The following is a 26,842-nucleotide window of genomic DNA, read 5'->3' as shown; positions in this document are numbered from 1 at the left end:
GATCTTTTACGTATGTTCAGAATAAATGTCTTCAAATAGTCTGCTGTAACTAGCATGTGAAGATCTATTGCCCAGCGTTCCGCTAATTTTTTGTAATCCAATTCTGAGGCTGCATCTCTTATATGTCGGTGATGGAAGGTTAGTGGTACTTCTGCTGTGCTTCAAAAGAGTATGCTGCTGAGAGTTCCTCCCTCACATCCTCTGTCAAGGACGTCCACGGGAGGCTCCTGACATAATGTGCCAACTGCCAATAATGCCAAAGGTCTCTCCTGGGGATATTGTAATCTGTTTGCAGTTCTGCAAATGGTTTTATTTTCCCTTCGTCGGATACCACATGCATGAGATATGTGAGGCCTTGTCTCCTCCACCGCTCAAAAGCTGGATATATATTACCTTCAGGAAACTCTGGGTTACCACATATTGTTAGAAAGGGAGTCACCCGTGATGAGAAATTATGCAGCCTGCATATCCAGTGCCATGTTGCTTTTGCCGCTGGTACAATTTGTCATTTGTAATTCCATAGGGATCAAGCTACTAGTAAGGTGCAGTAGGCATCCAAGATTCACATTTGGCGACATCTGCACTTCCAAACTTGTATTGGAGTAGTCTGAAGTTTGCCGGTGCCAGTCATTAATGTGCCTCATTCCACTTGCAACTGTTACACGACGTAAACTCAGCAAACCTAGTCCTCCATATTCAACCGGGGTGTTCATCATCAACATTGACAAGCGAGCTTTTCTCCCTTTCCATTGAAACGCGTTTAACAGTCTATTCTGTTGTCTTTCGTCCACTTTAGTTAGGTACAGAGGCATCGTTTGGAAGATATATAGCCATTTGGGTATGATAAACATGTTGTACAGTGCTATTCTCACCAACAATGAAATCGGTAATGTCCCCCAGGCCTCCAATTTTGGCTTCGTATCCGACATCAGGATCTTCACATTCCTTTCATATAGTTTCCCCAAGTCTGCTGTTATATGCACCCCCAGATACCTGAGAGAGTCTGTAGCCCATTTTGAGGGGAAAGGGTCCATGTCATGTCCCCTTCACAGAGAGCTGCACTGGCAACACCTGAGACTTGCTGTAGTTCAGTTTAAAGCCTGAAAATTGTCCATAAGTCCCTATGCAATTCAACATGTTTTGAAGAGAGCGGGCAGGGTCTTGTAACACCAAGAGTAAATGATCTGCATGTGCTAAAATTTTGACCCTTTCTGTTCCCATTGTCACTCCCTTCACCTCATTTCTCAACATTATGGTGCGTAGCAGGGGCTCCAAGGCTAGGGTGAATAGAATAGGTGACAACGGGCAACCCTGCCTTGTGCCTTTAGCTATCTGGAACACAGGACCTCTCGTTCCGTTTACTAACAGCGCTGCTAAGGGGTCTCTATAGAGTGTCCTTACTACTTCCAAGCTCCATCCTCGGTACCCCATGTATTCCAATACTTGGAAAAGGTATAGCCAGGCGGCCCTGTCAAATGCCTTCTTAGCGTCTAAGCTCACTACTAGGGCAGGTTCCTTCTTCACCTGACAGTGAGCCATCGCCAGCAGCAATCATCTGATGTTATTCGAGGATTGCCTTCCCCTCACAAATCCCACCTGCTCTGGGGTCACCAACCGAGTTAAAGTTAAGGCCATTCTCTCTGCCAACATTTTAGCCAATAGTTTAACCTCTACATTTATTAATGAGATAGGCCTGTATGACGTTACCTGTTCTCTGGGTTTCCCTGGCTTTGGGATCAGTGTTATCAGCGCCGTGTTCGTGTGCAATGGGAATGAACCGGTCTCTACCACCTCTTCATAGTAGGCCAGCAACGCTCCCATCGCTTCCACCGACAGGGTCTTATAATATTCTCCCATGTACCCGTCTGGTTCTGGGGCTGACTGTGGTTTTAATTTTTTAATCGCTATTTGTAGTTCTGTTAGCTGCATTGGGGTGTTCAGGGATTCCAGTTCTTGTTCGGTCAGCTTAGGGAGCCCAGCCCTCTCTAAATATGTGTTTATTTCTGCCTGTGTACTCCGCTTCTCTTCCTCATTTTTATATAGAGAGGTGAAATAGTCTGTGAATAAATCTGTGATTTGTTTTTCTGTTCGGTAACTATCTCTCCCTTAGCTGTCCTGAGTGATTCTATGGCTCTGGACCCTCCCCATCCTTTGATCAATCTTGCCATCATCTTTCCCGACCTATTCCCATATCTCTGCAATTTATATTTCTGATAGGTCATGGAATGCATTTCTTTTTCATGTATCAGGGTGTTAAGAGCCACCTGGGCGGCTTTTAATTTTTCTAGTGATTGTCCAGAGGGGTGCTGACTATACTCCGCTTTTGCTATTTTCACTTGGTCCTCTAGTTGTAAAATACTTCTCGCCAAGTGTTTCTTCCTTCTGCTCACATAAGCAATAATTTCTCCTCTCATTACAACTTGTGAGGTTGCCCAGAACAATTTTGGCTGGTCTATATGTTCTGAATTATTCTCTCTGTATTCCTTCCATTTAGTTTGCATATGCTGGAGGACGTGGGGTTCTCTAGCTAAGTACGTTTGGTATCGCCAGCCCGGGCCTCCTTTCTCTAAATCCCTTGCCATCTCCAGGTCAGCCCACACCGGGGCATGGTCTGAAACTTCTTCAGGGCCTATGTGCACTGCTGTTATAAGTGCGAACAAAGACCGATTCGTTAGCAAATAGTCTAGAGGTGCTTGCGTGCCATGGGCCCAGGAGCGATGTGTGTAGTGTCGTTCTCCCGGATGCAAGACCCTCCACACCAGGGGTGTAACTGCGTGGGGCCACAGGGGCCCCACAGATTTTGGCCTGGACCCCCTTACCGGGGACCCCAACCCCCGCCAGCCGAGGTCCTCTCTTCCGTTGCAGGCTTCAAGTTGCAAAGCTTCCATATCTTCTGAATTTTAAACTGAGTCTGACATCCTGCGCATTGTACGTGCAGGACGTCAGACTCAGAAGAACAGGAAGCTTTGCAACTTGCAGCCTGCAACGGAAGAGAGGACCTCGGCTGGTGGGGGGTTGGGGTCCCCCGCCAGCAAAGGTAAGTGACGGCAGCGGGGGAGGGTTGGTGGCGGGAGGGGGGTGGAGAGAGTTGTTGGTGGTGGGGGGATCGGTAATGGCGGGGGGGGATCGGGGGGGGGGGGCTAAAATGTGCCCCCTCCCTCTGGACCTGGCCCCCCCTCCTGCCCGAGTCCAGATACGCCTCTGCTCCACACATCTACCAAGCCCAGTGTTGAGGAGAACATCTGCCATGTGTCTGATCTATATCCCTGATAATGCAATGACGTTTGTTGTGAGCAATCCATACTACAGTCTGTGATCAAATTAAAATCTCCTGGGTCCATCAGCCCACTATCCTGTATTGCCATACATCTTTTCATCAAATATTTGGAAAACTTCACATCTGGTGCATTGGGCCCATAAAGGGCCAGCAAATGAAACTCCACCCCTTGTAGCCACACTTTAAGCAAAATATAGTTGCCCTTTTCCCCTCTCTCTATTAGTGTCATTTTGCATGGTACTCCTCTCCTCACCAACACCGCTACCACCCCCCTCCTCCCCGTGGGCAACGCTGCATATACCTCCTCTACCCATTGCCTTTTTAGCTTCTTATGTTCTTGTTCTGTCAGTCTTGTTTCTTGTAGACACGCAATGTCTATTTTATGCCTTCTGAGGGCTGTTAGAATTTTTGATCTCTTTATGGGGGATGTTATTCCTCCTACATTCCATGTTGCTACTCTATTGGGCATAACCAGTCTATAGATGGTATACTTGTGTGAGCCTTTCCTCTTATGTGTCTTGTCTTCCCTCCCTACCCTCTTCCTTCCCACTGGTGTCCTTCCCGCCTATTTCTTGTATCTTTTGCTATCTAGAAGCTTCGTACCTATTTGTTTTGACTGACCCTACCCTCCCCGCCACCCTCCCTCCCCCCTCTACCCTCCTCTTGAACCCCCTTTGGCCTTCCAGACTATCCGGAAGTTGAGATCTCTTATGATGCCAGGGACCCCCACTTCTTCCTCTCACCTCTAAGGTTTTTAACAGTTAACCACCAAAACGCTTGTGCCTCTCTCTGACTGCCCACTCTTCATTCGCCCGCCAATAATCCTTGGGCATTCAAAAATGTTCTGGCTGCTTGTACTTTATCAAAGTGGTGCCATTTATCCTGATGGAATATCCGCAGGCATGCTGGGTATGTTAGCATAAATTTTATCTTCTTGGTGATCATTTTTGTACATAAAGGATGAAACTGTCTCCTCCGTTCCTGCACAGACTGAGAGAAATCTTGAAATATTAATATTCTTTTTTTTCATGAGTCAGAGTCTCTCTTCAGTTTGAATCCCTGCATGATCTCTTGCTTGTGCTTGTAGTTAAATATCCGTGCGATCACCACGCATGGCCTGTTCTATCCTCCATTTTGCGGCCTACACGATGGGCCCTCTCTACTACCAATGGTCCTCTCGAATCAGACAGTGCGTTCTTTCATCAGCCATTGTTCAATCCACTCTGTTAGGTTAGTCTCAGGTATACTCTCCGCTAGCCCAACTATTCTTATGTTGTTTCGCCTAGAGCGATTCTCAAGGTCCTCGAGTTTATCAGACATTTCAGTGATTTGCTTCTCTAGTCGAGTTACCTCTGGGGCTTGCGAGCGCATGTCATCTTCTAGTGCTGTTACCCGGGTTTCTACATCTCCCATTCGCGTTTGCAGTCCGTCTGGCCCTGCTGCATAGTTGTCTAGTTTTTGTGAGAGAGTGTCCCATCGGGGGGCAAGCGCTTTTGAAATTGCCACTGTGATTTGCGCTAATTGCGCCTCTGTGAACCCCGCTTTGGTTTCCATCTCACTGTCCGCCATCTTGTTTTCGCTCCCGGTTTTGTTTTTCTCTTTTTTTTAACCGCGTTGTGCGCCATCGGTCCGGGTGAGCATCTTAAATATCTGTCCATATATTTTACGCTTACAAGCAAAAAGGTGATTTGCCCAGACTTGTTGCTCACTGGTATTGAGGCGATCAGGGGTGGGGGTTCCGGAGCTTCAGCCCATGGCTTCTTCTCAGCTCACAGCATCACGAGATCTCCCCTCTGGAACCTTTTTAAAAAATCGGCGTTACATTGGCCACCCTCCAATCTTCCGGTACCATGCTCGATTTTAAGGATAAATTACATATTACTAACAATAGACCCGCAAGCTCATTTTTCAGTTCTATCAGTACTCTGGGATGAATACCATCCGGTCCAGGAGATTTGCTGCTCTTCAGTTTGTAGAACTGCCCCATTATATCCTCCAGGTTTACAGAGAATTCATTGTTTCTCCGACTTGTCAGCTTCGAATACCATTTCCGGCACCGGTATCCCACCCAAATTTTCCTCTGTGAAGACCGAAGCAAAGAATTCATTTAATCTCCACTACAGCTTTGTCTTCCCTGATCGCCCCTTTTACTCCTCGGTCATCTAGCAGTCCAACTGATTCTTTTGCCAGCTTCCTGCGTTTAATATAACTTAAAAGTTTTTACTATGTGTTTTTGCCTCCAACACAATCTTTTTTTCAAAGTCCCTCTTAGCTTTCCTTATCAGCGCTTTGCATTTGACTTGACATTCCTTATGCCATTTCTTATTATTTTCAGTCGGTTCCGTCTTCCATTTTCTGAAGGATTTTCTTTTAGCTCTAATAGCTTCCATCACCACACTATTTAACCACGCTGGCTGTCGTTTGGTCTTCTGTCCTCCTTTTTTTAATACGCGGAATATATTTGGCCTGGGCTTCCAGGATGATGTTTTTGAATAGCATCCACGCCTGATGTAAATTTTTGACCCTCGCAGTCACTCCTCTAAGTTTTCTTTTCACCGTTCTTCTCATTTTATCATAGTCTCCTTTTTTAAAGTTAAACGCTAACGTATTTGATTTCCTATGTATACTTACTTCAAAGCTAATATCAAATGCAATCATATTATGGTCACTGTTATCAAGCGGCCCCAGCACCATTACCTCCCGCACCAGATCATGCACTCCACTAAGGACTAGGTCTAGAATTTTTCCTTCTCTCGTCGGTTCCTGTACCAGCTGCTCCATAAAGCTGTCTTTGATTTCATCAAGGAATTTTACCTCCCTAGCGTGTCCCGATGTTACATTTACCTAGTCAATATTGGGGTAATTAAAATCACCCATTATTATTGTGTTGCCCAGTTTGTTTGCTTGGGCCCGTTCTTTTTAACATTTTTGTAAGCAATATTGCTAAAGGGCTGATGGTAAGATTTGGCCTCTTTGCGGATGATACCAAAATCTGCAATAGGATAGACACTACTGATGGTGTGTGTAACATGAGGAAGGACAGTGAAGCTAGAGGAATGATCTGGCATTTGGCAGCTTAGAATTAATGATAAAAAATTCAGAGTCATGCATTTGGGCTTCAAAAACCTGAGAGAACAGTACAGTTTAGGGCAGTGGTTCCAAAGCCTGGTCCTGGAGGCACCCCATCCAGCCAGGTTGTTAGGATATCCTCAATGAATGTTCATGCAGTGGAGGTAGGGCATGCAGATCTTGCTCATGAATATTCATTGTGGATATCCTGAAAGCCTGACTGGCTGGGGTGCCTCCAGGACCAGGTGTCGCGTCCCTTACCTCAGCGGCATCTTTGAGTGTCGCGGTGCTGCCTTGATCAGCAAGACACACTACCAGTCTCCTTGGGCGGTGCTGTCTCTGCCTGCTCCGTAGCACGATTCGCCATGCGTCCGCGTGGCTCCACCACCTGTCATCCGCTTGGCCAATCAAGGTGCACCTTCCCCTGACCCATTCCCATTGGCTCCTGCATGTTCCCACTTCCTGTTTTCTCCTTATGGCTGCTCTCCTTTTCCCTGCTGGGCTCCTGCTGACGTCAGACGCCAGCACTTTATCTGCTGATCCTTTCCTGGGTTCCATATTTCAACTTCTACCTTGGTAGGTGTTTGCTGTGTATTTAGCTTTCTATTTGCTTGGTTCCTTGTTGCTGATCTCTGTCTGTAATCTGACTACTCTCTGTGCCTGCTACCTGCCCACAGACCTAGCGTGTAATCTGACTACTCTCTGTGCCTGCTACCTGCCCATAGACCTAGCGTGTATTCTGACTACTCTCCGTGCCTGCTACCTGCCCACAGACCCAGCGTGTATTCTGACTACTCTCTGTGCCTGCTACCTGCCCACAGACCTAGCGTGTATTCTGACTACTCTCCGTGCCTGCTACCTGCCCACTGACCCAGCATGTATTCTGACACTCGCTGCCTGCCCACTGACCCAGCGTGTATTCTGACACTCGCTACCTGCCCACTGACCCAGCATGTATTCTGACACTCGCTGCCTGCCCACTGACCCAGCGTGTATTCTGACACTCGCTGCCTGCCCACTGACCCAGCGTGCATTCTGACACTCTCCGTGCCTGCTGCCTGCCCACTGACCCAGCGTGTATTCTGACTACGCTCTGTGCCTTCCTGCCCACTGACCCAGCGTGTATTCTGACTACGCTCTGTGCCTGTTCTCATAAGTCCTGTCGGCCGCCTGCACCTGGGGGCCCAACCTCCGGGGAACAGCGGTCATTACAGTTGAAGCCTCAGGGTTGTCTGACCGCTGAGTCAGGACCTGGATCCTCATCTGCTCCAAGAAGCTTGTGTTCTACTCGGCACAAGGACTCACGAGGCAGGGGAAACGAGCCCGAATGACCCTCCAGAGGGCAATGCTACCACGGAACAAAGGTGGGTTGGGTCTTTTAGATCTAAGGCTGTTTTCTGTAGCCAACTGCATGGTTATCTTTCGGACTGGTGCCGTTCCACACAATATTTTTTATGCACCAGCACAGAGATTCACCTATTAGGTAGGGCCTTCACATTTTGCCTATTGGCTGCAAGCTCCTGTGGGCAAGGCACCACCTTTGGGGTTGGTCTCCTATATTTTCCGGCACTTGTGCCAAGCATGGTGCTGGCTCTGCAAATTGTTTTCCTTAAACAATGCCACTTTGCTCCCTATAAGAGGCAACCCAGCATTTCTGGTAGGTAGTTCCTCACCTACCTTTCAACGCTGGGCCTCCTGGGGGATCCATTATCTATATCACATCCTGTCAGAGCAGGGTACAATAAAAACCTTTAAAGCTCTCTACGAGGAGTTGAACAATAAGATGCATTGGCATACTTACAATTATGTCATTATATGCAGTCATTACCTATAGTCGCTTTGACTTCAGAGGTTTGGGAATGCTTCAACACAGTGCTGGGCATGGATTCTCAACTACCTATCCCATTGAAGTTCCTTCACGCCCACCTTAGGGACTCTATCCAACATTACGCTTATTCATCTGTGGCTCAGCAATGTAACTTAGACCTGAGGATGGGTCTCAAACCTGAATCAGTGCGCACCTGCTTGTTGACTACTTATCGACTGACAGAGAATGCCAGCTGGTGGGAACTACAATTAAAATTTGTATTTTGATTACATGTCTCTCCTCACAGAACCTTTCGAGCCACCTTACGAGACAATGACATATGGCCCTAAGTGCTCTAGTGGAGGTGCCCATTTAGGTCACATGTTTTGGACTTGCCCCTCCCCCCCCCCCCCCCCCCAGTCTGCTGCATCTTCTAGAGGGATCTGAACTCTCGTATCTCTCACCTCTGGAATATTACTTGGTGTCCCACTCCAGGCCAAGTTAAAAGGCACTGCATGAAGGCCTTTTTGAAACGCTCTATTCTCATGGCAAAAAAAGTAATTTTACAACTATGGTTATGCCCGGAGCACCCGACCTGGCGCTCAGCTATGATTCACCTTTGCCCTCTAGAAAGAAAATGAATACCGGACTTGGCTTCCAAGAAGGGAAGGTCATGTTTTGTATGATGTGGGCCGCCTTCTGGGACTCGCTCACTCCAACAGCTCGTAGTAGGATCTTGAATTCCTGAAGGGAGGGCGTGTGGGAGGGACGGTGGAGTCAACGGGGAGGGGATTACTTGTTAATTTAAGACACTGAGAAACCCTGTTACACTATCATGTAAATGGTTCAGATTGCTGTGTCTTTCACTTGTATAAGCAACACAAAAATAATCCACAGGAGAAAGTTATAAGCCCATAAAGAAGTGTATATGTGACAAGGAAGGAAAAAGCCTCAAAGTTGCTCTAACCTTTGAAAGTTGTAAAGAGCGAAGTGCATCAATATAATCTTGACTTTATCATAGGCAATAAACCTTCCAGTACACCCAATGAAGTGCGTAATACAGTAGTTTAGTATACAAAAAAACAGGGCTTTTTTGAGGGAGTACTTGGGGGTACTGAGTACCGGCACCTTTTCTACTGCTAAAATTGACCCATGGTCCCCAAATTTTAATGAAAGAGCTTAGGCCTTACACACCAATTCTGCCTTGTCATAGATTCTGTGACTGGTTGCAGGGGGCCTGGCTATTGTGGGGTGGGTCCCTCAGTGATCACCCCACCCCTTAAGGGTGGCCTGGCATTTGAGAACCAGCACCTTTTTTGCTAGAAAATACACACCGCAAAAAACACACTTAAACGCCACTTCAATGGGGTCAAACAGTGATGTAAACTTGCCCCTGTATTACGCACTTCATTGGGTGTACTGGAAGTTTTTTTGCCTATGATGAAGTCAGGATTATTTTGATCCACTTCGTTCTTTACAACTTTCAAAGGTAAGAGCGACTTTGAGGCTTTTTCCTTCCTTTTCACATATGCACTTCTTTATGGGCTTATAACTTTCTCCTGTGGATTATTTTTGTATTGCTGTAGTGTTGGATTTCCCCACAACCCCTTGATTTGTTGTAGTTGATTTTATATCACTTGTATAAGCACCCTCAGTGTGGAAATAGAAATACAAGCAAGAGTTAAAAAAAAATATGCGTAGGATATTGGCCTCTCTGGAATATCGGGGCACTGCCCTCTTTATTAGTAAACTTCGATGCTGAGACAGCATTTGATAGGGTAAACTGGGCTTTTATGTTTTCTGTTTTGCGGGCATTTGGTTTGGGGGATGGTTTTATCGGTTCTATAAAACTTTTATATACAGACCCCCGGACATTGGTAGTGGTTAACGGGCTTTCCGCAGAGGCTTTTTCTATTTACCTGGCACACGCCAGGGTTGACCACTTTCCCTACTATTATTTGTATTAACCTTGGACCCGTTGATCTGGGATGTGTGTTCTAATCCACAGGTTAGAGGGGTGACCATGGGCGCCCATTGTTTTAAACTTTCTGCTTTTGCAGATGATCTGCTAGTTCATCTTTTGGATCCGTATAATTCTTTGCTTTATTAGAATGTTTTTCTGAATATGGTGATTTTGCCGGTTTTAAACTTAATTATCAGAAGTCTGAGGCACCATCGGATGATGCAGTTCAGGTTTGGGGGGGGAGGGGAGAGTTTCCTCTTCGGTGGGCAACCAGTATGTTTCGCTATCTTGATATACAGCTGGGGATTAGTAAAGGTGGTCTCTATTCTGCTAATATCCCAAAACTTTTGGAGGAGACGCCAGTTGGAGGTTTGGCATCAACTACCTGTGTCCCTAATGGGCAGGATAAACTTGATCAAGATGGTTCATTTTCCTAAATGGCTGTATTTACTCCAAACCCTCCCTTTATAACTATTAAAAAGAATCTTACTTGCTTGACTAGGCCGTTTTCCAAAATTTTCTTGGGGGGGGAGGGGGGGTAAGAAAGCTAAGATCCAATATCCCTGGTTGGTGGGTGCCTGGGTCATGAGGGGTTTGGGTCTCCCCAATATTTGACAACAATCTGGCCTGCTTGCTGTGTCATCTCTTTGACTAGATTACTGATGATCGAGACTACACTCCTGTGTCTTACGAGAGAGTTCTATTCTTGCCATATCACTTTCTCTCCCTGTTGCAGGCCCCATACCAGGCACTTCAGTAGTGTTGGTGTCTGAGTGTTCCTCCCCATCCCTTATGGGAGGCTTGGAGGTTTTTGATCGGCCTGTTAGGGAATCCTCTGGTGACAGACCAACTGCCTCTTTGTGGTAAATGTTGCTTTTCTGCCCGGAAGAGAGAACTGAGCATTTGCTAGATCAGAGGCAAGGGGCTTGACACTTTTGGAACATGTCCTGACACCAACCAGACAATTAAAATTGCCGGATGATATTATCACTTCGGAATCCAGGGAATGGGGGGGATCACGTTGCATCCTGTCAGTTAAAACACTATTACTCTAGTTTGCCACGAGCGGCTTTGGAATTGCAACTTGGGGAAAGCCTTAGGGCTTTTTTTTGCCTCTATATCTGAGGAGAGGTCTGTTGCTGGCCTCCATAAAGCATTAACAGAACAAGTGCAGGGGAAGGAATTTGGGTGGCTGCAGGAAAGATGGTAACAGGACTTGGGGGGGGGGGGGGCCCTGCAAGATTGGGATCTACTGCTAGCATTAAAGAAAACACCGCAGGAGACAATTTTTGTTTTCTGCATAGGGCATATGTTTCTCATCTCAACTTTTTAGGGCAGGGCTTTTGCCTACTGCACAGTGCCTCAAGTGTTCTGCACAGAACAATTCCTTTTTTTAATTCTTCTTGGAGTTGTCAGAAGGTTCAATTTTTTTGGAAGGACCCAACTGATTTCTTTTGGTCCCTTTGGCTCTATGAGCTTGGTTGTTGGTGGCAGTGTCTCCTGGGACAATGGGAGGCAAGGGAAAGTATCTTTTATTTCAGAAGCTGAGATCAGTGGCTGTTAAGTATGTGCTACAGGTGTGGGTCTCTGAAGACACTCCCTCATTTTGGGGTCTGAGAAATCAGGTGCATGCTTTACCCCTTTGGCTCGAGATGCCTCCTCTTCCCGCAAGTGGACACAGAGATTTCTACTTATCTGGGACTCTTAGCTCCACATCTTGACATCTCTAGGGCATAGTTATTTCCTAAATAGGTTGCATTCTTTAGCGGTTGCATGAGGTTGCTCAATGTGAACGGGGTGGGTAGGGGTGTTCTTGGTGGGGGGGGAATAAGGACATTTCCAATAGGGGCTTCTTTGTGTTTTGATATGAGAAACTTGAAGGAACGTGGTCTCTTGGGTTTCACTTCTTGGAGTTGTGATAATATCATTCTTGATCTATTTCTGTTTTTCTCCTCCATTTGGTTGGGTGGGGGGACACTAATTGTTTCTAATTTGCTGACACCTAGTTGTTGGAATCTGTATAAGCTGTTTAACATTGATTCCTTTATACTACCTTTTATACTGTATCGTTGGTAAGGTATATTCGATTGATGTGACATTTAGCACAATGTTGCACTTTAAAGTAATAGGCTAAAGGGAGGGGGGTTGGATGGGAGGGGCAATGGTTAAAGCAAAGTCTGACGGCCTATACTATGCTGTTTGTTACATGACTACTTTGGCATTTACATTTTTGTACGCTTAGATTGTTACATATACATAAGTATTGCCAGACTGGGAAAGATCAAAGGTCCATCAAGCCCAGCATCCTGTTTCCAACAGTGGCCAATCCAGGTCACAATATACCTGGCAAGATCCCAAAAAAGTACAAAACATTTTATACTGCTTATCCCAGAAATAGTGGATTTTCCCCAAGTCCATTCAATAACGGTCTATGGACTTTTCCTTTAGGAAGCCATCCCAACCTTTTTTAAACTGTATTCCTTTTTTTTTTTTTCCCAAGTGTTATCAATAAAACTGTTAAAACATAAATCAACAATGAAGGAGATATTATTTACTTGATCATGGTCTTTCTGAGACATAGACCATAGAAGTCCACCCGGCTCTGTTCTTATGTTCCAACTACTGGAGTTGCCATCAAAGCCCATTCTAGACTATCAAAATCCGTCTTGTCGTTTTGGGACAAAGACCGTAAAAGTCTGCCTGGCACTGTCCTCGCTCTTGAAGCCAGTGGCGTTTCTGTTGAAGCTCTCCTCAGCCTACCTTAAAAGCTCACTGCAGCCTATCCAAATCCATCTTGTCATTTGTGAGACTGACCATAAAAGTCTGTCCGGCACTGTCCTCATGTTCCAAACCACTGGCGTTTCCATCTAAGCTCTCTCCAGCCCATCCTAAACCGGATTGCCACATGCGGGACTCAGACCATACAAGCCAGCCCTGCAGCCATAGTTGCCATCTAAGCACCACTTGACATGCAAACACATATAACCCTTTAAATTGTTTTTTTTCTTTTTTTGTATCATTTATTTTCTAATTAGAGATCCTTTGTGTTCATCCCATGCCTTTTTGAATTCTGCCACAGTTTTTTTTTTTTCCCACCACCTCCCTTGGGAGGTCATACCAGGCATCCACCACCCTCTCTGTGAAAAAGAATTTTTCCTCCTAAGTCCTAAATTACTCCTAAGTCTACCACCCTGCAACCTCAATTCATGTCCTCTAGTTTTACCACTTTGGTGAGACCTCATTTAGAATATTGTGTACACTTCTGGAGACCACACCTTCAAAAAGATATAAACAGGATGGAGTCGGTCCAGGGAGTGGCTACTAAAATGGTCAGTGGTCTTTGTCATAAAGCATATAGGGACAGACTTAAAGATCTTTATTAAAGAGGTGGCCTTAGGTGCCCAGGAGTTTAAGCTCGCAACCTTTTCGGATGATCTTGTTTATTTACTAGAACCACGGGACTCCATGCAAGCCCTTTTGGAATGTTTCACTGAATATGGCGACTTTACTGTCTTCAAGTTGAATCTTCAGAAGTCAGAGGCTCTTCCCTCGGAAGTCTCCATTAAACTCGTTGCCCCTGCATTGGGCAGACACCAATTTCCAGTATTTAGGAATTTGCTTGGGGATGCAGACTGGGGACCTTTTATGCAATTAATATACACAGGCTTTTGGAGGACACTCACCATCAATTGAAGGGTTGGAGGTATCTGCATCTCTCCCTAATGGGACAGATAAATCTCTTTTGTATGGTCCTGATGGCTAGAGGCATCTGCATCTCTCCCTAATGGGACAGGTAAATCTCTTTTGTATGGTCCTGTTTCCCAAATGTATGTACTACAGACCCTTCCCCTGTGGTTACTAAGGATTTACATAGTCCATTCCTGGTTGGTCTCTAGAATTTGTTGGGCTGGCAGGAAGCCTAAGATATGTTTTGACTGGCTCCTAGTAATTGGAGGACAGGGGGGGTCTTGGGCTCCCTGATGTTAAGTGGTATAATCAGGTATGTTTGATATGTCATCTGTACGATTGGTTATATCAAGGCCAAGATTACACGCCTTATCTTAACTCTCTGTTGCAGGTGGACAGAGTGTGCTCATTCAGCCACTGTGGGGAGGTATGGAGGTCACTGTTTCGGGGACTGGGAGGTGATTTGAAGGCTACTGATTAGCTCCCCCTATTTGTGGGAAGTTGGAGTTGTTTTTTTTTTACCGGGGTCGAGTTGGAGAATAGCTCCTTTGCGTGCTGGGAGGCCAGAGGTTTAGTTCTATCAGAACGGGGCCTTGAAGCCTTTCCATGAACTTATTGGTGTAAAGACTAGGGAATGGGGAGACTTGTTTGCTTTTTGTTAGTTGAAGCATTATGTTCATAGTCTTAATGGTGAGGCTTTGGGTCTTAGAGGTGGGAAGCATTTGAGGGATTTCTTTGACTCCATCCTGAAGAGAAACTTTATCTCAGGCATTCATAACAGCACTTAGTAACAGGCTGGCAGAGAAGGACCTTGGAGTAGTGTGTGATAAAGGATCTGGGTATTTCGTTACATGGTTGAGACCATTTATTTGTTTTGTGCAATACTCCCTGGGTGGTTGCCACCACTGCTTTGCAAGAAACTTGTTACAGAGTTTTATATTTGGTCTATATCTCTCAATTACAACTATTTCAAGCTGGGGAGAGTTCCTTTTTTTCATTCTATCTGGAGTTGTCCCAAGGTTCAGTTGTTTTGGACAGCTTTGGTGCTGTTTTGCACTCACTCTTTGTCTAGGCCCATCCCACAAACACCCTCATTATGGTTATTGGGTATGCTGGGGTCTGGGGTGTTGGAAGAGAAAGGGAAGTTGTTGTTATTTCAGAAATTGAGGCTTGTGGGTCTTAAATGTATTTTGCAGATCTGGATCTCTTCTGATTCCCCTTCTTTTTGGAGATGGAGAAACCAGATACATCTGTTGGCCATTTGTGAGGCTAGGGATGTTGTGATCTTTCCTAAGTGTACTTGGCGTTTTCCTGCAGCTTTGGGATTCCTATATAAAAGTTTTTGTCCTCCTTGGGCCGTAGCCTCATATTGAATAAACTGGAACCTTGGGTACTGCAGCAGGGTGGGGTTTGAGGTTTCGGGGGAGGTTTAGGCTACTTAGGCTGTGGGAATATTTTTTCAGTGTTCTTCAGGAGGCTATAAGACCACAGGCCACTTAGGTTTCTGTCTCTTTGCTTTGAGGTGTCTTTTTTTTTTTTTTTTTCTCAGTGTGGGGGTGGGTTATGAGTTGTGGGTGGGGGAGCAATTATTAAAAAGTTTTGTTGATGGCTTACTCATTTGGTTTTACTGTGTTTGTTTTCCTGTTGGTATTTATATATCATAACTGTTGTTCCATATCATCATGCTGATCAATCCATAGACTGGTGGGTTGTATCCATGTACCAGCAGGTGGAGATAGAGAGCAATCCTTTTGCCTCCCTATATGTGGTCATGTGCTGCCGGAAACTCCTCAGTATGTTCTCTGTCTCAGCAGGTGGTGGTCACACACAGCAGCAGCTCTGGCTAGGTCTCCAAGCCTAATTTTTAGGTTTTGTTGAGTACCTGGGGTTGAGGGCTCTTCTTGAGCAAGTGCAAACCTGGTGGTGCCAGGTCCCTCCTTTTCTCCCCTCTCCCGCTGGCTCCGTTTAAAAAAAAAAAAAATTTTGGACGTCCTTAAGGGCGTTTATTTCGACATTTATTTAAATGTTTATTGCAGCTACTCACTGGGACACCAGTTCGTTACAGCTCGGAGCGAGAAGCAGGTAATTTTTACCTTTTTATAGCGGGCAGGGGGTTCCCCGATCGATCTCCGCGTGGCCTATGGCGTCGGAGGGCGAGGGCATGAAGAATCGCTCCTCCGGACCGCGTGTGCGCTTCTAGCGGGGATGCGGGGATCTTAAAGTCTGATTCGCCCTTGTTGGGTGTCAGTTTGGAGGCCGGTCAGTGTCCCGGTTCTTCCTCCGGTGCGGCGGTTTTTCCCGCCATGAACGCCCATCCCCCGCTGCTCGCCTCCGCCATCTTGGCCGGCCACTCTGCTCGGACGGCTTCTTCTTGGGCCGCCCTTGAGCTGGGAGACGTTAATGCCATGGCCGCCCTTGATTTGGGCGACGGCAAAAAAGCGGCTAAAGTTAAGCGCCATTCTTCCCGCGTGGCTCCTTCGCTGAGTGTCGCGCCGGACGCCATCTTGGATGCGCAGCATGTTTCTCCCCCGCTCTTGCGAGCGCCGGTTGAGGGTGCGTCTAGGGCTGTGGCCCAGGCTGCTGAAGTGCACAGTCTGGGGGGTTTCTCCCCCGAGTTTATTTTGCTGCTGCATCAGGCCTTCCTTATGCAAAATGCTGCCCCTGCTCCCTTGTCCGATAAAGGGGTTGAGGCCACCGGAAGTAAACGCCCTAGGATGGATTCCCAGGCCTTAGAGGACTCTGTCTCCTCTGATGTAGATGAGGGCAGCGTATCTGAGTTCTCCCAACGGTCCTTTGGGGATTCCTTGGAGGAGACGGATTCCCTCTCGGATGGAGCGGATGACCCCTCTGCAGCGCGGATCTTTCGCTCAGAGGATTTGCCCACCTGTTAGTGCAGGCCATGAGCATTTTGAAGGTTTCCTCTCAAGAGGACGTCTCTCCCTCAGCCCCTGTTGGCTCCGCCATTGTGCTGGGGACGAAGCACCCGCCTAGAACCTTCCACGTGCATGATGCCATGCACACCTTAATTTCGGCTCAATGGGATGTCCCGGAAGCGAGCCTCAAAGTGCCTAGGGCTATGTCCCGCCTCTATCCTTTGCCTGAAAGTGAACGGGAGGCTTTTCTTTGGCCTACCGTGGATTCTTTAATCACTGCAGTGACTAAGAAAACGGCGTTGCCAGTGGAAGGTGGCACGGCCCTAAAGGACGCCCAAGACAGAAGATTGGAGGCGGCCTTAAGGTCGTCCTTCGAGGCGGCTGCCTTAAGTTTGCAGGCCTCAGTTTGCGGCTCCTATGTGGCCAGGGCGTGCCTGACGATTGTGCAGCGGGCTTCCCCCTCGGATCCTTCCTTGAGGGCTGATTGGCCGGCCCTGGAATCGGGCTTGGCTTATTTGGCAGACTTACTGTATGATGTCTTGAGAGCCTCGGCTAAAGGTATGGCTCAGACAGTCTCTGCGCGGCGGTGGCTTTGGCTGAAGCATTGGTCTGCTGACCACGACTCTAAGTCCCGCCTGGCTAAGTTGCCTTTTAAAGGCAAGCTGCTCTTTGGGGTCGAGCTGGACAAAATTGTGACCGATCTCGGCACGTCTAAGGGCAAGAGGTTACCAGAGGTCAGGGCTCGGGCCAGTGCTCGCCCCGGTAACTCCAGAAGACGGTTTCAGGAAGCCCTTCGGTACCGCCCGGGCAAGTCGGGCTCTCTGCCCCCTCTTCCTTCAAGAGGAACTTCTCCCCCAAGCAGCATTCCTTTCGCAGAGACCGCCGTCCCGGAGGTGCATCCTCCGGTCCTCCCCCAGGGTCTCGTACCCAATGACGGGGTCCTGGTCCATGGCCCAGTGCAGATTGGAGGACGCCTGTCCTCGTTTCTGGGCGAGTGGACCAGGGTAACTTCAGACGCTTGGGTGCTGGAAGTCATCAGAGACGGCTACAAGCTAGAGTTCTGCCGATCCTTAAGAGACGGGTTTGTACTCTCTCCCTGCAAGTCTCCGGTCAGAGCTGTGGCAGTGCAGCAGACCTTGGACAATCTGATCCGCCTGGGTGCGGTCGTTCCGGTGCCAGAAAATCAGCTTGGCAAGGGACGTTACTCCATTTACTTTGTGGTACCAAAGAAAGGAGGTTCTGTACGGCCTATCCTCGACCTCAAAGGGGTCAATCGGGCCTTGAAAGTTCGGCACTTTCGCATGGAGACTCTCCGCTCTGTTATAGCGGCAGTGAAGGCAGGGGAGTTCCTGGCATCCTTGGACATCAAGGAAGCGTACTTGCATATTCCCATCTGGCCTCCTCATCAACGCTTTCTGCGTTTTGCAGTCCTGGGCCGACACTTCCAGTTCAGAGCCCTCCCGTTCGGGTTGGCTACTGCTCCGCGGACCTTCTCCAAAGTAATGGTGGTCATCGCGGCCTTCCTGCGAAAGGAAGGAGTACAAGTCCATCCTTATCTGGACGACTGGTTGATCCGAGCCCCCTCTTATGCAGAGTGCGGCAAAGCTGTGGACCGGGTGATTGCTCTTTTGAGCTCCCTGGGGTGGATCATCAACTGGGAGAAAAGCCAGCTGCGCCCGACTCAGTCCCTGGTGTATCTGGGAGTTCGATTCGACACCCAAGTGGGCAGAGTGTTCCTGCCGGACAATCGGATTGTCAAACTTCAGGCTCAGGTGGACCAGTTCCTAGTAGCCTCTCCTCTTCGGGCTTGGGACTATGTGCAGCTGTTGGGCTCTATGACGGCCACGATGGAAGTAGTGCCCTGGGCCAGGGCTCATATGAGACCACTACAACACTCTCTGCTGCAGCGCTGGACTCCGGTGTCGGAGGATTATGCTGTGCGCCTTCCCTTGGACCCAGCAGTGCGCAAGGCGCTGAGCTGGTGGCTGAAGACAGACAAGTTGTCTGCAGGGATGCCTCTTGTGACCCCGGAGTGGATTGTCGTCACGACGGACGCCTCTTTGACGGGCTGGGGAGCCCACTGTTTGGGAAGGACAGCGCAGGGGCTCTGGTCTCCTGCAGAGGCAAAGTGGTCTATCAACCTCCTGGAACTCAGAGCCATTCTGTTGGCGCTATTGCAGTTCCTCCCGATACTGGCGTTGAAGCCAGTACGGGTCCTGTCGGACAGTGCCACGGCTGTGGCCTATGTCAACCGCCAGGGAGGTACCAAGAGCGCTCCTCTAGCCAAGGAGGCCATGAATCTATGCCAGTGGGCGGAAGCGAGCCTGGAGCAGCTGTCAGCGGCCCACATTGCCGGAATCATGAATGTCAAGGCGGACTTTCTCAGTCGCCATACCTTGGATCCCGGAGAGTGGCAGTTATCGGCTCAGGCGTTCTTGGACATCACGAAGCGCTGGGGCCAGCCGAGCCTAGATCTGATGGCGTCATCGGCCAATTGCCAAGTGCCGCGCTTTTTCAGCAGAGGACGGGACCCTCGATCCCTGGGAGTAGATGCTCTTCTCCAACAGTGGCCGACACAGGAGCTTCTTTGTGTGTTCCCGCCCTGGCCCATGTTGGGCAGGGTGCTAGACTGGGTGGCAAAGCATCCGGGCCGGATAATCCTGGTGGGTCCGGATTGGCCCAGACGTCCCTGGTATGCGGACTTGATCAGGCTCTCAGTGGACGACCCTCTGCGACTGCCAGTGGAGCAGGGCCTGTTGCATCAGGGTCCCGTGGTGATGGAGGATCCCTCTCCTTTTGGTCTTACGGCCTGGCTATTGAGCGGCAGCGTCTGAGGAAGAAGGGCTTCTCAGACAAGGTCATCGCCACTATGCTGAGAGCGAGGAAGCACTCTACTTCTACTGCTTACGCCAGGGTTTGGCGTACCTTTGCAGCGTGGTGTGAAGCAGGCTCACTTTCTCCCTTCACTGCTCCAATTTCTTCAGTGTTGGCGTTCCTGCAAGAAGGCCTGTCGCTCAGTTCCCTTAAAGTCCAGGTAGCGGCTCTGGCTTGCTTCAGGGGCCGCCTGAAGGGTGCTTCCATGGCTTCACAGCCAGATGTGGTGCGTTTTCTCAAGGGAGTTAATCACCTGCGCCCTCCTCTGCACTCAGTGGTGCCTGCGTGGAATCTCAACCTGGTGCTAAGAGCCTTGCAGAAGCCGCCTTTTGAACCCTTGTCGAGGGCATCGCTGAAAGACCTGACGTTGAAAGCAGTCTTTTTGGTGGCTATCACTTCAGCCAGAAGAGTTTCCGAGCTCCAGGCACTCTCATGTCGAGAGCCTTTTCTGCAGTTCACTGAGGCAGGAGTGACTATTCGCACAGTGCCTTCCTTCCTGCCCAAGATTGTTTCTCGCTTCCATGTGAATCAGCAGCTCTGTCTCCCTTCCTTTCGTAGGGAGGACTACCCAGAGGAATACTCTGCTCGCAAATATCTGGATGTGAGACGAGTCATCATCAGATACTTGGAAGAGACCAATGATTTCCGGAAGTCGGATCATCTGTTTGTCCTGTTTGCAGGTCCTCGTAAGGGTCTGCAGGCTGCTAAGCCTACAGTGGCAAGATGGGTCAAGGAAGCCATTGCAGCGGCTTATGTGGCCGCGGGGAAGGTGCCGCCTATCCAGCTGAAGGCTCACTCCACTAGAGCTCAGGCGGCCTCGATGGCAGAGGCCGGGTCCGTCTCCTTGGAAGAGATATGCAAGGCGGCAACTTGGGCATCGGCCCATACCTTCTCCAGGCATTACCGCTTGACTGTGGCTGCTCGGGTGGAGGCCCGGTTTGGAGCTTCAGTGTTGCGGTCAGGGATTTCAATGTCCCGCCCTGGGTGAGTACTGCTTCGGTACATCCCACCAGTCTATGGATTGATCAGCATGATGATATGGAAGGTAAAATTATGTATCATACCTGATAATTTTCTTTCCATTAATCATAGCTGATCAATCCATAGCCCCTCCCAGATATCTGTACTGTTTATATTCTGGTTGCATTTGAGGTTCAAGTTTAGTCTTCAGTTCCTGTTCAGGAGGACTTCGTGTTCAAGTTTTTTCAATTGGATTCTTCAAGAGTTGAGACGAGTTTGTGTTACAGTGAGCTGCTGCATTCCTCTCCCCTCCGTTTTACGGGGCTGGATTGAGACATAAATTCTGCCGGCGCTCCCTCCCGCTTAGTGCGGCTGTAGGGCAGCTTTGTACCCCTCCCGCTTCGGCGGTGTTAGGGTCAGTCAGCTCCTCCGGCGGTTGCGGTTGCAGGATAAGCCAGATCCCCCCGCATCGGCGGGGTGGTGTCCCTCCCCCGCTCCGTGGGGATGAGCTGGACGGATTCCCCTCCCCCACTTGTGTGGGGATGAGCTGGGTTAATTCCCCTCCCCCGTTTCGGCGGTGGTGAGCTGGGCAGAGTGTCCCTTTGTGGGTGTAATTCTCTAAGTGCTGAGTCCTGAGGATGGAGCTTGGATATCGACATACTGAGGAGTTTCCGGCAGCACATGACCACATATAGGGAGGCAAAAGGATTGCTCTCTATCTCCACCTGCTGGTAGATGGACACAACCCACCAGTCTATGGATTGATCAGCTATGATTAATGGAAAGAAAATTATCAGGTATGATACATAATTTTACCGTGTGTGTGACAAAACAGCCTGTAAAACTGCCCTAATTCTTGAAGTGTATTTCTCTAGTTTGGCCAGCAGGTGGTGCATGTTTATGTTTAAAGTTATTATAGAGAACTGACTGTTCCTTTTTAGTTAACTCACACAAGAGCTAACCTGCTGTGATGTGGCCAGCTACTTTTTTAAAAACTTGTTGTTCTGGGCTTTGATTGGCCCAGGAGCTCAATTCATCTAGAATGTACTGGCTTTTTTCTCCAGTCTTAGCCAGGGAGAAGAGAGAGAAAGATGTCTTTGCTGAGGCCCTGTGAACAGTTATATTTGATAATCTGTGAGCAGTTATATGTCCTGATTTCCCCAGGTACTGTTTAGATAGTAACTATTTCAGTTACCTGTTATTTGTTTGCTGATTGCTCCTTTTCTGTTCATTGTTCTAATTTTTAATAACAATAAACATTTTTAGTTTATTGCCTCTGTCTGGACAGACTAAAAATCATGGTGGTTTATGTGTTGGGTCTGTGAGTGCTTCCTAGGAACTGTGGGACCACAGTGTGTGGACCCAGTAACCTAGAAATCACTGGGGAACAGCTTAAGAGCGGGAGACTAGCCCAGAGGCAGTTGGGATCTAGTCAGTGGAGGAGGGTGCTAATGTAGAGCACAATCGGCAGGTGGAGGCAGACCTGAGCTGTGCTGGGATAGACCCTCTAAGTGGCCATGCGGTTGCCCCAGGCAGGTGGCTAGGTGTTTCCCGATAGACCTTGTCGTCCTTCTTTTGTTCCAGCATGGTGGGATTGTCAGGCTCAGTGCATGTACTGAGGGTCACCATCCACTGAGTGGTTCAGATTTTTTTTTTTTTATAAATTAATATCGACAACACGTGCAATACAATAAAATTTCCAAACCATCACAAGTGAGAATACAAATCAATCATCATATCTGCTCATTGTTGTCAATAGATTTTATCGTTTGATCCCCTCAACTCCCTCCCCCCCTCCCGCCACCAATCAAACAATTTCTATTCTGAGCCCCAGCTGTCAACCCAACATCTAAACAACAAGCAATCCCAGACTCAAGACAGAGGGACATATATATCTTGGTAAACCCCCCCCCCACCACCATGTCTACCCCCCCCCCCCCCCCGATAATAAATGTAGAATGTCTCTTTTATTGAAGCAAGTTGTGGTGTTCTGGGCCAGAGGACCAATGTACAAAGGGTTCCCATATTCGATGATATGACATAATATTTCCAGTTCGGTGAGCCGTCAGCTTAGACATTAAGTGAATATAGTCCAATTTTTGCACAACGTCTCAATCCCGGAACATTTGATTGATTCCAGGCACCAGCCAACACCAGTTTACTTGCCACAAAAACTGAAGCAGCCAACTGGTGTGTCGAAGCCTTCACCCCTCGGGGTTTAGCATGCAACAAGCAGTATTCCATTTTAAGCGGGTAACAAGTTCCAGATAAGTGAAAACACTAACTGTATAATGGATTTCCAAAAGGTTTGGCCAGGACCACCATATATGTCTCATATCTCCTTCTAGACTGCAACCCCGCAAACAGAGAGCGGACTGCCCCGAAAACATTTTAGACAATCTCTTAGGAGTGAGTGTAATACCATTGATACAGTATTTTGTGTCCATTTTCCATCATATTACTAGATATTGAGACCTTAAGTAAAGATTTAAACATAATCTTCCATTGCTCATAGGTAAAGGATATCTCCAAATCAGATTCCCATTTAGATAAATAATAGAGAATGGGCTTTCGGGAAGTTAATAGAGCTTGATATATTCTGGAGACATTTCCCTTACCTGCACCGCCCACTAATGCCCTTTCGTTCAGATTTTTTTTATCTGTAACCTCCAGACACAATACAGTGAACAAGTGCAGCAGTAACAGGGTCCCTTCCTCTTTTCAGGTTTTTTTTTTTTGGTAGTGTAGGGAGTTTAGCAGTGTGCTGATGGAGACTGGTAGTCATTGTTCAAGTATTCCTGGATTGGTGTACTAAGCCTGGTAGGAATAATGAAAAAACATGCTGGTACCAATGCTGTGTGGGACCGACATGGGTCCAATGAACATTACCCTTGATAGCAGTGTTAGCATTTCTGCTGTGGTGACCCATAGTCAGGCCCGGGTGACCCAACAAGCAGAAGCAGCAGAGATCATTTCTCCAGTTCCAGATCCTGAGCCACTCCAGGTGGAACCAGTTGACCAAGCAACAGGAGGAGGCACTCCAGGGCATCAGCAGCACCAGTTCCAGAGGTGACCAGGGGCATGAGTATGGAACAGCTTGACTTAACTGACACACCTATTGATCAGACTGTTGACTCTGATTTGTTAGTCACCAGCAGAGGCCCTTTGAGATATGGATAATGATATAGGACAGTGAATATCTTGTTTTCATGTAAATTACCAACATAGAAATATAGAAAAATGTAGGCAGATAAAAACCATATGGCCTGTCCAGTCTGCCCATCCATGCCATCTACCAACCCTTCCTTTCCCTTAGAGATCCTATGTACTTGTCCCAAGCGTTCTTGAATTCACATACTATTTTCGTCTCCACCACTTCCACCAGGAGGTCATTCCACGAATTCACCACTCTTTCTGAGAAGTATTTCCTCAGATAACTTCTGAATCTGCCCCCTTTCACCTTCATCCTAAGCCACCTTGTTCCAGAGCTTTCTTTCAATTGAAAAACTCTCCTATGCATTTATGCCACATGGGTATTTAAATTGTCTCTATCACATCTCCCCTCTCCTGCCTTTCTTCCAAAGTATACATGCTGAGATCTTTATGGTTCAACATTTTTTATTGATTACAATATAAGCGCACTGTCATGAAATGCCTAACCACTCTCCTGGGGCTACCCTGTGGCCAATTAAAGGGTCTATCCCCAGCACAGCTCAGGTCCGCCTCTACCTGCACTACACTAGCACCCTCCTCCCACTGACTGGGTCCCAACCGTTTCTGGGCAAGTTTCCCGCTCTCAAGGTGTTCCACAGTGATTTCTAGGTTACTGGGTCCACACTACCAGTGGTTCCACAGTTCCTAGGAAGCACTCACAGACACAACACGCAAACCACCAGGATTTAGTCAGTCATGAAAAATTAGAACAATGAACAGAAAAGGTGGAATCTGCAAACAAATAACGGGTAACTGAAATAGTTACTATCTAAACATTTGTTTACTATCTAAATAATACCTGGGGAGATCAGGACATTTAGCTGCTCACAAGTTATCAAATATAACTGTTCATAGGGCCACAGCAAAGAGATTTTTCTTTCTTCTCCCTGGCTAAGACTGTAGAAAAAAGCTAGTACGTTCTAGATGAATTGAGCTCCTAGGCCAATCGGAGACCAAAACAACAAGTTTTAAAAGTAGCTGGCTATATCACTGCAGGTTATCTCTTATCTGTGTTAACTAAAGAAGGAACAGTCAGTTCTCTGTAACAACTTTAAACAAACATGCACCACCTGCTGGCCAAAGTAGAGAAATACACTTCAGGAATTAAGGCAGTTTTACAGGCTTAAAAACCCACTGTTTTACTACACCTCCCTCCTTAAGAGAGAGACCTCAGACTGCAGCCTCTACAGGACCACTGGTTAGGTCTCAACAGTCCAATGTCAGGGTGGTTCTGGATATTGCTTTCTGGAGAGTCCATCAGCATTGCCATGTTCACTGACTTTCCGGTGCTGTATGGTGAATTTGTACATCTGCAGGGCAGGCTCCACCAGAGTAGATTCCCATTCTCTCCTTAGATTCTGTTAAGCCTGACCAACAGATTGTGATCTGTGATGACAGTAAAGTCTTGCCCATACAGATATGGTTGTAATTTCTTAAGGACCCACATTAAGGCCAGACACTTTTTTCAATAGTGGCATAAGCTATCTGTCTGTCAAGGAGCTTGCAACGCAGATACACAACAGGGTGCTCTTCCCCTCTACTATTCACTTGACTGAGTACAGCCCCAATGCCATAGACTGAGACATCAGTCTGTACCACAAATCTTTGCTGGTAATCAGGTGCAACTAGTACTGGATCGGTAGCTAATGCTGTCTTTAATTTTTGGAAGGCCGCTTCACATTCTGGCGACCAGACAATGATTTGGGGTAGTCTGTTTGTTTGTTTTTAGTCAAGTTGGTCATGGACTTGGCTATAGTGCTGTAGTGAGGCACAAACTTTCTATAATACCCTGCTGTTCCAAGGAAGGCCAACACTTGCATTTTAGTTTGGGGAGTGGGCCAGTTTTTTTTTTATATAGCTTCCGCCTTTTAGCTGGTTCAGGCTTCAGCTGTCCGCCTCCCACTCTGTGCACTAAACAGTCCCCATCTGACATTTGCTGGATTTTATAGTCAGGCGGGCCTCCCTGATCCGGTCCAATACTCCACTCAAATAGATCAGGTGGTCATCCCAAGTCTGACTATACACAAAAATGTCATCAAGATAAGCCCTAGCTGGGGTTCAGAGAGATAGGGATCCTGTAGCAGGTGAAAATGCTGAATGATTTTTGAATAAATTGATGTGACTCTCTGAACTGACATGGTTCTGAACTTTTGCAGGGTCAGACTCACCGACTGGAAATAACTCCTCCAGACCCAGAGAAGATGGTTTCCACTCTGCATCTCAGTGACCTTTCCACAGACGAGGAGGATGCAGTTCGCTACAAATTCAACACCTATGAGAAGATGGGCCTGCTGAAGAATGAGGTGAGGGCTACTCTGTATTGCTCTGTGAGTGTGGGCAGTTGGCTGTGCCCACTTCATCCTTTTGCTCTGCTCACTGCCGGATTTGTTGTTCTGGTCAGGTGGAGATACCAAAGAAGGATCCAAAGAAGGAACTGTCAGAGGTGTCTCTAGAGCTAACTGAAGTGGAAAATGAGAACACACGACTGCGGCGGAGTATTGAACGCATCAAAGGGAAGAAAGATTTTGGCCTGTAAGATACAGCAGATCAGGCTGTGTAGTACAGGAGGGCTCTTCCCTCACCTTCACTTGTACTAAGAAACCTAACACACAATACTCAAACTTATAGCCTCTTTGTACTGCAGCCTCTAAGTGATCTCTGGTTTTAGCCTCATGTTTCAGCCAGCCATTTGGGCTTCTGTCAGGCTTGAGCTTTGCTACCATTTGTGCCTCCATCCTTTCCCCTCCTGGGTGCCGTATATGAATGCCTCTTTTAGTCCAAGTGTTCTCCCCCCCCCCCCCCCCCAAAAAAAAAATATGGCTATACTGTCAGCAGCACCAAGAAAGGGGAGTGGAAATCGCAAAACAAATCTGCTTTATTGTGTTTATGTCAGTCACATTATCTGCATTTCTCTTAACACGTTCTTAATGTTAGATGTATAAAGTTTCTTTTGAAGTAAATTAAACCCAATTTCTTCATTCTTTTTGAATCTAACCTGGCTTCTCTTCTCTCCTCTCCTTCCCATCTTAACTGGGTCTTTTGCAGAAAAATTTTCAAAACTGATTCCATCTTGTGGCAGAACACAAAGGAGAAATCTAAATATTTATTTTCAAAAATAA

General features: G+C 47.5%; 1 protein-coding gene across 2 annotated transcripts in view; it reads left to right on the top strand.

The window, feature by feature from the left end:
* The window catches only part of ODF2 (outer dense fiber of sperm tails 2), a 137,573-nt gene that overhangs the window by 16,271 nt on the left and 94,460 nt on the right, over positions 1 to 26,842 (top strand). For both annotated transcript variants that reach the window (XM_030207923.1, XM_030207922.1), the window contains exons 4-5: positions 25,880 to 26,026; positions 26,125 to 26,255. In XM_030207923.1, coding sequence (XP_030063783.1) covers positions 25,880 to 26,026; positions 26,125 to 26,255 — 278 coding nt within the window. The remainder of the gene's footprint in view (positions 1 to 25,879; positions 26,027 to 26,124; positions 26,256 to 26,842) is intronic.

This window comes from Microcaecilia unicolor, chromosome 6 (genome assembly GCF_901765095.1).
Source record: "Microcaecilia unicolor chromosome 6, aMicUni1.1, whole genome shotgun sequence".
Classification (NCBI taxonomy): Eukaryota; Metazoa; Chordata; class Amphibia; order Gymnophiona; family Siphonopidae; genus Microcaecilia; species Microcaecilia unicolor.
Note: the sequence above shows the minus strand (reverse complement) of the source record. Positions and strands in the feature narration are given on the sequence as shown.